At 35.5% G+C, this 13800-nt stretch overlaps 1 protein-coding gene across 2 annotated transcripts in view; it reads left to right on the forward strand.

Annotated features, from left to right (window-relative positions):
* Positions 1 to 13274, forward strand: part of CEPT1 (choline/ethanolamine phosphotransferase 1) — a 46486-nt gene extending 33212 nt beyond the window's left edge. The window contains exons 5-9 of one of the 2 annotated variants that reach the window (XM_053590439.1): positions 2593 to 2677; positions 10375 to 10506; positions 11234 to 11392; positions 11808 to 11933; positions 12503 to 13274. In XM_053590439.1, the coding sequence (XP_053446414.1) occupies positions 2593 to 2677; positions 10375 to 10506; positions 11234 to 11392; positions 11808 to 11933; positions 12503 to 12622 (622 nt within the window). In that variant the 3' untranslated portion in view covers positions 12623 to 13274. The remainder of the gene's footprint in view (positions 1 to 2592; positions 2678 to 10374; positions 10507 to 11233; positions 11393 to 11807; positions 11934 to 12502) is intronic. The other variant, XM_053590440.1, reaches the window with a different exon arrangement.
* Positions 13275 to 13800: the final 526 nt, after the last annotated feature.

Genomic DNA, 13800 nt, shown 5'->3' on the forward strand with positions numbered 1-13800 from the left:
AGACGGGGTCTTACTCTGGCTCACTGCTGTTCATACAGGCCTCGAACCTCTGAGCTCAGGCAATCCACCCGCCTTGGCCTCCCACAGCGCTGGGACTACAGGCGTGAGCCAAATACTAATAATTTTAATAAAAGGAAGTGATGATAGAAATGCTAAATTCCTGCTTTTATATATATTCTTCCCTCCAGATAACTATGTAATTCTTAAGTAGACAAAAAGGTTAAAATCAGCCCCATCCTAATATATGTTCTGGTAAATTCAGCACATACTGAGAGGCTTCTTAGTAGAAAGGAAAAAGAATGGATTGTCATATAAATAGTTCTCTTCTGAACAGAATCATTAATTCTTTTCTTGGTTGTTAGTCATTTTTGCTACCTGTTCTTCTTAGCTTTCTTTAGTTCCTATCCCTCGGGATGGCTTTGTACTGTACCCTTTTTCATTGGTAGTTAAGATTAGAGCCACAGTTCCAGGAATGATGATAGTCAGTTCTCGTGATTCAGAGGAGAAGGGGCTCATCCTGGAGTTCAGAGTATTATTTTAAATTAGATAAACAAATAGGAAAAAATAATCTTAACTAACTACCAACTGGTAAGTAAAGTTTTCCCTGACCCTCTGTCCTAACATTAAGGCACTGTTGATCTTAATACAACAACTGGATCAGAATGGTTTAGAAAATTCTATCTTCCAAAATTTTGAGCAGGCTATTTCATAAAACTTTCCCTGAGAATCCCAGTTTGAGACTTTGTAAAGATCTTTCATGTTTCCTGTTCTCTTTTATATTCCACAGTACAAAGATTAATTGCATGAGGTTCCCTCCATTTTTATTTTGTAATTCTATACTTCTGGCCCTTCCCCTTCCAAAAGGCTACTTCACATATCCAGCAAAATGTTGTAAGATGTCTACCCTCCTCCACCCAAGACAGAATCGATCATCTTTGACACCTACCTGCTTAGTCTCCTGAGTCTGCTACTGAGTGTAATTCCCCTTATTGGCAACAACACTCACCAGGTCAGCTCTACAGATTCTTTTTAGCCTAATTCAGTCCATTATTTTTCCATAAATGTGTATATCAAAATAACTACATCACTGTATGTTTGCAGCTAAATAAGCTTCTGTGTAAAAAATATTCTTGAGCAAAGAAAGATCAGTTTTTTACTTCCAAGAGGCAAATTTCAACCCAGTTATTTATCATGGGCATGAAAGTTTTTATCTTAAGCTCACATTATAGGATGTCTGCTTTAAGTACACATATCAATTTTAGAAATGGGGACTCTATACTGCTCTGGGAATTGAACCCCCTTGCTATTATTGATACCTACTTTTCTTAGATTACTTTTCATAAAGTTTTTACTTTGTTGAAAGACTAGCATTATAAAAAGTCTCCCTATCTTTATCTCCCAGCTACCCTCTTCCTACACTGTCCTCCCCAATAGGTAACCATTATTCTTAGTTTGTAATGTATCCTTCCAGAAATTTGCTATGTAATTACTGGCAAAGATAAAAGTAGAATATTATTGTTCTTCTTTTATACACAAAGAACAGCCTGTATACATTGTGTAACATTTTTTTTTCACTTACTATATCTTTGATGTTTGTTATATCAGTATATAGGGAGCTGCCTCACTCATTTTGAAAGCTGCAAATCATTCCATTGTATGGAAGTATTGTAATTTTTAAGTGTATAACTACTCGTTAACAAAATTTTTTATGTTGCTATTATAAAGCTGAGTGCATAACCTTGTACAAACATTATTTTGTACAAGCATGTCTATAGGATAAATTCTCAAAAAGCATTTAGATTCAGTAATCTAAGAATGGTAGTCTCAAGATTGTACAAAATGCAGGTTTGCCGAAGGAAAGGAATACTAACATTTATGTTTTATTTACTCCCCAGTCTTTTTGCCCGTATTCTTTTTTTCAGACTTTCAGGCTTCTAATTTCTACTGCCCTGTTTTTGTATAAGATTTGTCTCTTCTTGACTGATCATTTTCAGCAACCCCAAAGCTAACTCTTGGCTGCTTTCAGAATCTTCTTTGCAGAAATCTTAGGGTAGTTAATCTAGTAAGAATAAGAATTTGATTGAGAGAATTGGGTGAAAATTTTTTTTAATCCATACCATAGCAGGCATTAAATGAACATATATAAAGGGCAGTAAGTTTACTAAGTGCTCAGTGATACATGTTACTTTAAAGCTCACCATGTCTCTCATCTGATACTACATAGCACTTATTTCAAGATTTCATATGATATATATAACAGTGCAATGTAATCCTCTGCTTGACATTCAAAGTTTAACACGCACACATACCCCTTTTTTGGTGGGAAAGGTTAAGCTATAGTTTCAGCTCAACTTCAATGAGTCAGAAATTTCCTTTGGAAAGGAGGGGTTTTTATTGCTCTGTGAAATTCATCAAATTAAATTAAAAGGCTCTGGATTTTATATAATTTTGACACCTCCTTTTCCCCTTTCCTCAATATTTGAGATTTTTTTTTCTATTGTGCATGATAGAGGAATGCTGCTAAGCTTGCAAGTAATTAACGTGAAATTGTTTTGAGTAATTCTGCTTTCTTGGCTTTTTGTACCTAATCAGAATTGATGTGACTGAAGTGCAAATCTTCATAATAATCATGCATTTGCTGGCAGTGATTGGAGGACCACCTTTTTGGCAATCTATGGTAACTTTGTTCACATTGTGTATCCCTTGTAATGCATGTTGTCTTTTGCTTATGTTTTCCAATATAGGGTAATCCAGCTGAAGAGTAATGTGTAAAATTCTTTTATTTTTTCTGAAAATGAAAAGTCACAGCAAGCAGTGGGACACAAGCTCCTCTTTAGAGCAGGGTGAATTTTACTACTTGAGGTTATATGGAACATTTGGTCAATTCTAGGGCTATTATTTTTGAAGGCCACTGAGAATCTGAATTACTACTATTATCTCATTTTACAGATGAAGGAACAGGATATAGTGTATCACGTTAACCAGTGACAAGATTAAATTAGACCTTTTATTCTCTTCTGAACTATATGAGTCTGTTAGTTTTTCTGACATATTTAAAGCTCAATAATAAATTTAGATTTATAATTTAACTGTGATCTTAAAACAGGATAAATGCTTACTGATTAAATCAGTGCTATGGGATTGTTTTAACATGCCAGGACCTTGATTTTCAGCCAGACCTGAAATACAATCACCCCTCCAAACAGATTCTTTTCCACAAACCTCCAAGGTAAAGAGCATAGCGTGAGGGCCAAAACAGGCTCTGGAACCAGATTGCCTGCACTTGATTCAGGCTCTCCTGCCTGGTGTGTGAATTAATCCATTATCTAACTCTATCTGGTTTAGTTTCTTCCTCTACAAAATGAGGACAGTAGTAATATATATCTCATAAAGTTATTTTGTGCATTAAGTTAGTTAATATGTGCCTATCTAATAAGCAATAAAAGTTGCTGTTCTTATAGTTTGAACATATTCTTCCAGACTTTGATTGACGTAGCTTGTATTCCCTGGTCCTCATTTAATGGCTGATCACCACCATCACCTCTTATAGTACTTATAATTCATTTGGTGTGATCTTACCAGAAAAGTCATTTCCTAAGCCTAAATGAATATGTCTTTTAAAAATCAGATGAATTTTAAAGTATAAGAGAAATTTACTAAGGAAGACTTTTCCCTTACCTAATTCACTTTATGATAGTAAATTAGGTACTTAGTATTCTTCCTAAGTACCTAATTAGGAAGTATACAATTATACTTCCTAAGTACCTGAATGTCTTTTGTGGGGAGGATGGAGTTATAAGGACAGAGTAGAAAAAAAATAAAAATAATCCACAGTTAAGCCCGAAAATTCTGAAACCATTCATTTGTGTACACAACGTCATTCATGTATATATCTTAGATTTTACTATGTAAACCATATTGGCTTTTGAGACTAGTATATAGGAAAGATAGATTTTAGTAATTCCTCTCTTCAGTAAGTTAGGTTTTTTTGTTTGTTTGTTTGTTTTTAGCAATTTTGCCTTCTAGGAGGGGAAGAATAGATTTTCTTTTCCTGAAACCAAATCATAAAGCCTAAAGCCAACTCCTACCCCCAGTTAAAATTTTTAGATCCTTTGACTATAGTATTTTTATAGGCTTTATATACCAAAATTTCTCCCCAAAATTATTTTGAACACCATGCATGTGGTGTGGGCATCTTATAAAGTTTCAGCATACCAATATCAAAAATATGAGACTTCTGGCTTGACCATCTGAAAACAAGTCAGCATCTGATTAATACAGGTTGAGTGTTTCTTATTCAAAATGCTTGGGACTAGAAGTGTTTTGGATTTCTGATTCTTTTAGATTTTGGAATATTGGCATATACATAATGAGATGAAGATGAAATTTATTTATGTTTCATATAAAACTTATACACATGGCCTGAAGGTAATTTTATATATTATGTGTATTAAAGAAATTCTGTATATTTTATTAAACCTGCAGAAAGTAAAGATGTCACTATTTCAGCCACTCGTGTGGACAATCTATGATCATTTGATATCATCATTCCTGACTCTGAAGCTGCCTATAAATTCATTCAGAGATAACTATTTAGTAAAAAACATGATATAGCATCAATAAAGTGAAAAAATAACGTGTTCAGGGTAACTAAGCAGCATAATATCATCACCAGAATACCTGCAGTTGTACCACTGTTACCCACAGAAGTAGGTATCTGCAGGCCTTTTGACATTTTCAGCTGTATCTTTACACTACAAGGCGGAGATTGAGCAGAACAACACAGTGAGTGATGTACATCACAGGGAACTTGCCATTGGCATATCTGGCTGGCCAACGTGCCATTTTATTGCCCTGTAGGCATGTGTGCATGGGAGACACAGGTAGGTCCAGGAGTGATGTATCACAGCTGAAGAGGCTGGAGGGGGTTTTCCCCTTACGGCTGCTTAACAAATTGTGTGTTAACACTTGATTTTGACTGCTACTTGTCACATGAGATCAGTTGTGAACTTCTATGCTTATGACATCACGTTTCGAATCAAAAAGTTTCAGATTTTGGAGCATTTCAGATTTTGATTAGGGATGCTCAACCTGTATACCTAATTATCTTTCTAAATGTGGAAATGCATAAAACATGGTTGGAAATGAAGTTATATATGCACATTTTATATATCCTTATTTCTTAGGTGATGCCTGGCAGTAAAGTGCTTGAGGTATACTTTTTTAACCTTTTTTCTAATAGGATTGTACATATAATCTGTACATGTACACAACAGATATAAATTTTTTCTTTTAAAAAGTTCAGATATTTTCTCATATCTTTACTTGTAATTAAGATAATACTACTATCTTTTGAAATTACGTTTTTAAAAAGTATCTGAAGAATTCTCAGATTTAAGACTAAAATGGAGTTCCCAGACCCAGCAAATCTAAACCAGGATTAGTGAGGTTAAGTTGCAGCAGAAAAACACATCTTCCCACACACTCACATTACTAACTCACTGGCCCTACTGTTAGCATTATTAAACTAAATGGGAAATGCCCAACTTCTTTGGTGATATTTGGAAACAGTGAAATATTCTGCTTTTGGGCAGTTTTCAAGACAGATTACTATAATTGACCTCAGGCCACCGTATTACGTTTTTCTTTTCATTTGGCCTTGTGGGTTCATTACTGAATATGCTGTTTTTAGTTGCATTTAATTGTAGAAACAGTTACAATAGGTAGTGCTGTCATTTATTTGTGAATCAAAATGGAGAAAAGATATTAATTTAGGACTCAGATGTGAAATTTTCATTTCTTCAGATTGAGGCCTTAAAAGTGAAATTGCTTTCCAAATCCTCATTAAATTAAAAGGATTTTTTACTGATATTTAGAAAGCAAATTCATGATAAACAGAAACAGTGCAAATGTCTTCACAAGGCTGATTTCAGATCAGCTGTTTTGCAAAGGTAAGTGATTTACATGAATTGTATATGGATTACCAGTGAATTACAGCTTTTTTCCCCCACAGAGATGAGTTTTTACCAAAAGTTAATATTGTTGTTGTTATTTTTCTTTTTTAAAAAGAAAGAAATTGGGTGGCACCTGTAGCTCAAGTGGCTAAGGCCCCACCCACATACACCAGAGCTGGGTTCGAATCGGGCCCAGGCCTGCCAAACAATGACAGCTACAACCAAAAAAATAGCCAGGCTTTGTGCCAGGCGCCTGTAGTCCAAGCTACTTGAGAAACTGAGGCAAGAGAATCACTTAAGCCCAGGAGTTGGAGGTTGCTGTGAGCTGTGACGCCACAGCACTCTACCCACGGTGATAGCTTAAGGCTCTGTCTCAAAAAAAGAAAGAAAGAAATTATTTTTATGCATGAAAGTCAGTGTGTGGTTTACCCATTACAAGAAACAAAGATGTTTTTGTGTGTGTTGGTTCCCCAAAAGAATATTGCCTTTTGGAATATCTTAGAACTATCTTCTATTATATTGAACTATATTCTAAAAAGATAGAGAATATATTCTCACTTTGGAAGAGTTTCACATATTATCCAGTCATGATTACTTTCACTGGTGTTTGATTCTTTCAAATGTAGTAGTTATAAGTTGTAGGTGCTAAGTTATGAGACACCTTCTGGAAATCCAGTTAAAGTATCTGGATGAGTGTTAACTACTGCAGATGAAGTTACAGAATTCCTGTGGTAGAACTGAAGACTTAACTATATAGTGTAAAGTAATTATTTCATTCTTGAACTAAAAGTGCCCTTACACTTAAATAATCCAGACATTGTGATTTTCCTTAAACACAGTAGACACTGTGATTATATTAACATTTGTTGTATTTTAGTGGAATTCACTCATATTAATATATATACCAGTAGGCACTCCCTCATTCTTTGGAAGAAAATATCTAATCTCCAAATGATACTCTCTGTTGCTGCTGAAATTTACAAAACCTATAAGAACATTTTATTCTCATAAGAAAACTAGTCTGACACCTTAATAACTGATAATAATTTGTATTAATCCAACTATTTGACTAAAATATGTCCATTGTAATCTGGCAAAGGTGCTGAGAATTTAAGGTTTTTTTTCCATCTCTTAACTCTTTTTTAAAAGGAATTACATTAGATTGATGTTATTTGAATGCATATTTTCGTAGTATGCATCTAGAGAGTTTTCACCTAGCTATATAGTATAGGACAAACACCATAGGCCAAGGGACTTCTTAATTTTCCCAAGTCTTGAAGACTTCAAGCAGGTCTGAGATAAAGGTGTTTTTGATGTATATCTTTGACTATAAAGTGGATGCACTTTGACGACCTTTGATGAATTCTAAGAAGATGGATGACAGAAAGGTTAGGAAAGACAAAATGTGTCTACCCTCCTTATCTTGAGTGTGGGGTGAAAATAGCAACACTTGGAGTACTCCTTAGAAATGGTTCCGTTGGTGCCAGTTTTTAAGGGATCACCTGATGAGGCTTAGAATTCCTGTAATTCTAGCTTTCCTTTCACTTTCCTAATATTTCTTATAGCTAACTTTCATTTTCATTGTCAATGTGGAGGCAAGATGTTTCTTCAGTCTCCCAACACAGGAGTTCTACATAGTAAGAGAAAAGATCTTAATCTTCATTCAACAAATGTATATTGAGCACATCTACAGCAACCAGGAGAGAAAGCAAAACTCAATTCAAACAAAATCCCACACTCAGGAGCTTATGTTTTGATGTATATAACTACTCTATTAATATATAGCAGAAGTGGTGAGATCCCCGAGAATGTTTATGATACTTTTGCTCCTGGGTGTGTAGCTTGCTGTACTATTTTGTGGGTCAAGCCATGTTACAATTTGCCTGGCATTTTTAATACACGTATTTGTGTTTATTCCTCCTCTCAAAAGGCAACAATTTTTATGATACTAAAGCAATTTCATCAAATTATAAATACAGTTATGATGCTCATTCAGTTCATTCGTGATACAAATTACTATTATATACAGTTGGCACCAAACTGTACTCTCCAGTCCTAAAATAGAGATAATAGAATAATTAATAGAATTATTAATAGATATTAATAATTAATAATTATTAATTCTATTAATGTAATAGAATAATTCTTTGCTTCTTTTGGAATCTGGACGAGTGTAGTATTTCCCCCTTTGTCAGAGTAAGCCTTTCTCTTTTTGAAAGGAAAAGTGAGAGGGTGGGAGAGGCTGGAACTAGGAAACTGGCCACAGTATTGAATGTCAGCCAGGTGCATCAGTTTTAGAATGTAATGTCTGTAGTTTTCTAAACTAGAGTAGGAAAATCTTTTGGAGTTCAAAGCAACCATGGTGTTGATTTTCTCCTTTACTGAAAACAAGTTTTGAACTTGGGCTGAAGGGGTTGGAGATTGAGGGAAGGAAGACCATTTAAGATACTCCATAAAGTTCTAGACCTGATTTTTAGGCTGTCGTTTTTCATTTTAGAAAATTAAACATTGCTGCAGTACCCCCTGAAGTTTGAACAGTTGATGTCAATTTTTTTTTTTTAGAGCTGCAGTTTTGCAAGAGGTCATTGAGTTATGTAAACAAAGTGAGTTATTGAGAATTTTGAAGAGATAAATATCCACATGTTAAGATTCATGTCTACCAGTTTTGCTGGTGTTTTATATGTACAAAAAAAATAGGAAATGTTACATTTCCTATTTGATTTTTATTTTATTTATTTTTTTTTTTTTTTTGTAGAGACAGAGTTTCACTTTATGGCCCTTGGTAGAGTGCCGTGGCATCATACAGCTCACAGCAACCTCCAACTCCTGGGCTTAAGTGATTCTCTTGCCTCAGCCTCCCGAGTAGCTGGGACTACAGGCGCCTGCCACAACGCCCACCTATTTTTTGGTTGCAGTTCAGCCGGGGCCGGGTTTGAACCCGCCACCCTCAGTATATGGGGCCGGTGCCTTACTGACTGAGCCACAGGCGCCACCCTCCTATTTGATTTTTAAAATGTAGACAGACAACAGCCCTACAAAGTATAAATAGCCCTAATTAAAATGTTTTAATTATAAGAACTCATTGCTTATCAAACCATAAGGGCTTTTGGAATCTTGTTCTTAGAATCATTTTTTTCTTTTACTAGAATATATTATTTATTTTACTTACTGTTGCTTTCTTTTTGATTCATACTGGACAAAACTAAACCAAAAAAAGCTAAAGGAGGGGTACAAAAAGGAAGAGAATCTTTTTTTTTTTTTTTAATTTTTTTTTTTTTTTTTTTGTAGAGACAGAGTCTCACTTTATGGCCCTCGGTAGAGTGCCGTGGCCTCACACAGCTCACAGCAACCTCCAACTCCTGGGCTTAAGCGATTCTCTTGCCTCAGCCTCCGGAGCAGCCGGGACTACAGGCGCCCGCCACAACGCCCGGCTATTTTTTGGTTGCAGTTCGGCCGGGGCGGGGTTTGAACCCACCACCCTCGGTATATGGGGCCAGTGCCTAACCGACTGAGCCACAGGTGCCGCCCCTGGGAAGAGAATCTTAAATAATTTTAAAAATTTAGTACAAATGTATTTCATTTTAAAAGCTGGATATTGTTCTTTCAAGATTAAATGTATGCGATCAGTCCATTCTGTCCCACATACTTTAGGCAAATCAATTCATATTTTCAGTATACTATAAGAATATATTATTTACTTTTCTGAAAAGTAAACTTACATCTTAAAATTTTGAATACACAATTGTAGAACTTTACTATTTGGTTGTGCTTTACCTGTTTTTTCTTCTGTATATGACCGGCTTCTTAGCTGCCTTCTGCCTTTTACTAGCTGCCTGTATTCTAACAATTGGACTTGGTAACTCTTCTGAATAGAACTTTCCTCTTCCATTCTCTACTTGGCAGATTTTTAAATCTAGTTGCAAATATTTCTGTTATTATTATTATCGCAAATATTTATTTTATAGTCCATACTTACTTCCCGTCTCACAATTAGGAATGTTCTATAGATTTAGAGGTAGAATTCAAAAATTGGTACAAAGACCAAGCCAAGGTGCACTCCATTTTATAAAAAGGCCAGAAGACAGCCTGGTTCACTGTTTCCAGACCTCTGGGATGCATTAGTTGAAACTTACTTAGTATGAGACACAAATTAACAGAGTTGAAGCAGGTTTTGTTTTGTTTTTTGCTGGCAGGTCAAAGTGAAAGAGATGTATGTCAGAAGTCAGATTAGTTTCTATACAACCTCATCTCTTGAGACTACTTTTATTGCTTATAATGAAGAGGAGAAGGAAATGTCCAATTCCTTTAAATAATTACTAAACTGGTGGGAATGGGAAGTATTTGGGAATATGTATCAAATATTTGACTGTTTTCTCATTTCAGTTTGTATGTATTTTAATTGTTCTTTCTCTCATTAAAGATTCCAGTGCTGAATATTCAAATGAAAATTTTTCCTGCACTTTGTACTGTAGCAGGGACCATATTTTCCTGTACAAATTACTTCCGTGTAATCTTCACAGGTGGTGTTGGCAAAAATGGATCAACCATAGCAGTGAGTATACGTTAAGATTTTTAATAATTATTCACACTAGGATTTAGTTTTGTGGTCACTTTGTTTTTCATTTGAAATCGATAAAATTATCTGTTAATTTAGAATTTCTACTTAGTCTTAAAAACTAAAATTTTTTCTCAGTTTTATATATCCTTGCATACATTTATATGCTTATGTCTCCATATTTTTGTGCATACACACACACTTTTACAAGTAAAGTGTAAAAATAAGCCTGTGTATATAATAAGTGAAAAATGTTCCGTTTGTTCCTATCCAATTCATGCCCTTCCTTTTTATTAGCTATTCCAGTGTTTGGTTTATAGAAATGGCTGGCTATCAGGTGCCATGAGGTTCTTTTTTTGTTTGTTTGTTTGTTTTTGTAGAGACAGTCTTACTTTATGGCCCTCGGTAGAGTGCCGTGGCATCACACAGCTCACAGCAACCTCTAACTCCTGGGCTTCAGCGATTCTCTTGCCTCAGCCTCCCGAGCAGCTGGGACTACAAGCGCCCGCCACAACGCCCAGCTATTTTTTGGTTGCAATTCAGCCGGGGCCGGGTTTGAACCCGCCACCCTCGATATATGGGGCCGGCGCCTTTACCGACTGAGCCACAGGCGCTGCCCTGCCATGAGGTTCTTGAAAGCTTGAGTTAAATTATTTTTATAACAGTTCTATGTAGTATCTGATGAGTATTGAATACTCTTAACTCTTCTCTTCACTCTGTGCAGGGAACAAGTGTCCTTTCTCCTTTTCTCCATATTGGATCAGTGATTACATTAGCTGCGATGATCTACAAGAAATCAGCAGTTCAGCTTTTTGAAAAGCATCCCTGTCTTTATATACTGACATTTGGTTTTGTGTCTGCTAAAATCACTAATAAGCTTGTGGTAAGCACCTAAGTTTTTGTTTTTCTCTTTCATCTTATTTTGGTTTTGTGGCCATAGTTTTCATTCTGTAGCTTCCTAAGCAGTCCTAGAATTTGCTCTCCTCCAATCACAATGTCTTAAAATCAACATAGGGCTGTTTTTACTATTTTATGAAGCTGCAGTTTGAGGTTACCAGAAGTTCTTTGAACCTTCGTAACTTTTCACTCTTTTAGCCATTGTTTAATTTGGCAGTTCAGTTTTGTCTACACTCTTGAGTCTGTCTGGACATTCAGTGTAGCATTCCTTGTGAAAAGCATCTTTTGTAGGTTAAATAATTTTTGAGACTTGATATTTGAATACAATACTGATTTACCTTGTAGCTCAGAATTACTGTAATATGAAAATGCCTATACCATTTATTCTCTTTTATTCATAGGTTGCACACATGACGAAAAGTGAAATGCATTTGCATGACACAGCATTCATAGGCCCAGCACTTTTGTTTCTGGACCAGTATTTTAACAGCTTTATTGATGAATATATTGTACTTTGGATTGCCCTGGTAGGTATTGTACTGTATCTTATTTCATGATTTAGAGGCTACTTATTTTCTTGTTTCATTGGCTCAGTCCTAATAGATCAAGTCATTGTAATGTTTTAGAATGTCAGAAATCGGTATGTGGAGCTTTGTGAGAGTTCCTTGTGGTTTCATTCTTATTAGGCTTGGCTACATGAGTAGCTCATGTAGAAATTCCAGATTTCTAACTGTATAAAGCATGAGTCAGCAAACTATTACTATACCCTATGGGCCCATAGCCTATTTTGGTAAGTAAAGTTTTATTGGAATAGCCATGACCATTCATTTATGTATTGTCTGTGGCTACTTTCACACTACAGTGGCAGAGTTGAGCAGTTATGTCCACAAAGCTTAAAATATTTACTAATATTTCTCTCTCTAAGAAAGAGTTTATTGATCTTTTGTGTAAAATAATTGAAGGTGAGTCTGGAGAAAGAAGAAAACCAGAAGCCACTCATTTCTTTCATTAAGCTTAGGGAGAGCATAAACAACTGCTAAGAATCTAATAGTCTCTTGTTTTCTGGTTTCATTGGTCTTGTCTTTTTTTTTTCCAGGTCTTCTCTTTCTTTGATTTGATCCGCTATTGTGTCAGTGTTTGCAATCAGATCGCATCTCACCTGCACATACATGTCTTCAGAATCAAGGGCTCTACAGCTCATTCTAATCATCATTAATGATGTAATTGGCGTTGTATAGGAAACTCATGTTTTCTGCAGGAAGGAATCTGAACACATTGAGAATGGGGGTGGATAAGAACAAATATAATTTATAATAATCAATGTTGTATAACTTTTATTCTTTATTATTGGTAACACTCCCTACCTAGCCTGTGTGAGGATGAGAATTTCAAGTCCCATCCTGTAAATTGTACATGTTGTCATACAGGGTTTGGGCTAAGAAAGCATGCAGGAAAAAGATGCCGTGTATTTGTAATTCTCCTGGATTCAGAATAATATTGTCATGGGGAACTGATCCCCAGTGGTGGAGATTTCTGATGTAGACTTTTTGCAGGCCAAAAGATGGTTGCTTTATAATTTTAACAAATCATCATCTTTTAGTAACATCCTTGTTTAGTGTCTTCTCAAACTTTTTTTTTTTACTAAGGAGCTCAGCACAGATACATCCCACCTGCTTGTGAGGTGGAACTAGTGATAAAGACCTTGAAATTGGATTGAAAGGTGTCCTTTCTTTACATTGTTGAAGGAGTCTTTTTTTATTGCTCAAGAAATGGTATCTCTCATGGGCTTGGGAAATTCTGTAAGCATGCAAAATAATGTGGTAACTTTGTTGATCCATTTTATTTTTTTAAATAAACATGATCTGAAATACAGCTTTTTCATCAATTTTATTCAATGAAAAAAATCAGCCAAGTTTTAATGTCATTCTTAAAAATTCAAGAAAATTTATTTCTGCTCTTTAATAAATAAGAAAATCCAGTTGGCCGCATTATAATGTGTCCTGTGACCTTTCTATTTTGTAGAAACTTTAAAAAAAGGAGAACTATGTTCACTTTCCCCGTAGATGGTTTATGTCCTAGTTTTATGTCATAATCACCTATGCAATTATCAGTCATTTAGGAATCTCAAACCCTTCCCCTAAATTTTCAGTAGTGCTTGGGCTTCTCGAAGAAAGCCGTACCAGGCATAAACCTTCTTGTTGAGGGCTAACTGAAATATGTGTATTCCCCTAGAACAGTGGTTCTCAACCTGTGGGTAGCGACCCACAGGAACTGTATTAAAGGGCTGCAGCATTAGGAAGGTTGAGAACCACTGTCCTAGAATCTTTTTTCACCTTAAAAGGGAATTTGAAAAGCACTCAGGTATTTGGTTGTGTTTCCTTCAGTCCTAGATAC

Source organism: Nycticebus coucang, chromosome 5 (genome assembly GCF_027406575.1).
Source record: "Nycticebus coucang isolate mNycCou1 chromosome 5, mNycCou1.pri, whole genome shotgun sequence".
Lineage (NCBI taxonomy): Eukaryota > Metazoa > Chordata > Mammalia > Primates > Lorisidae > Nycticebus > Nycticebus coucang.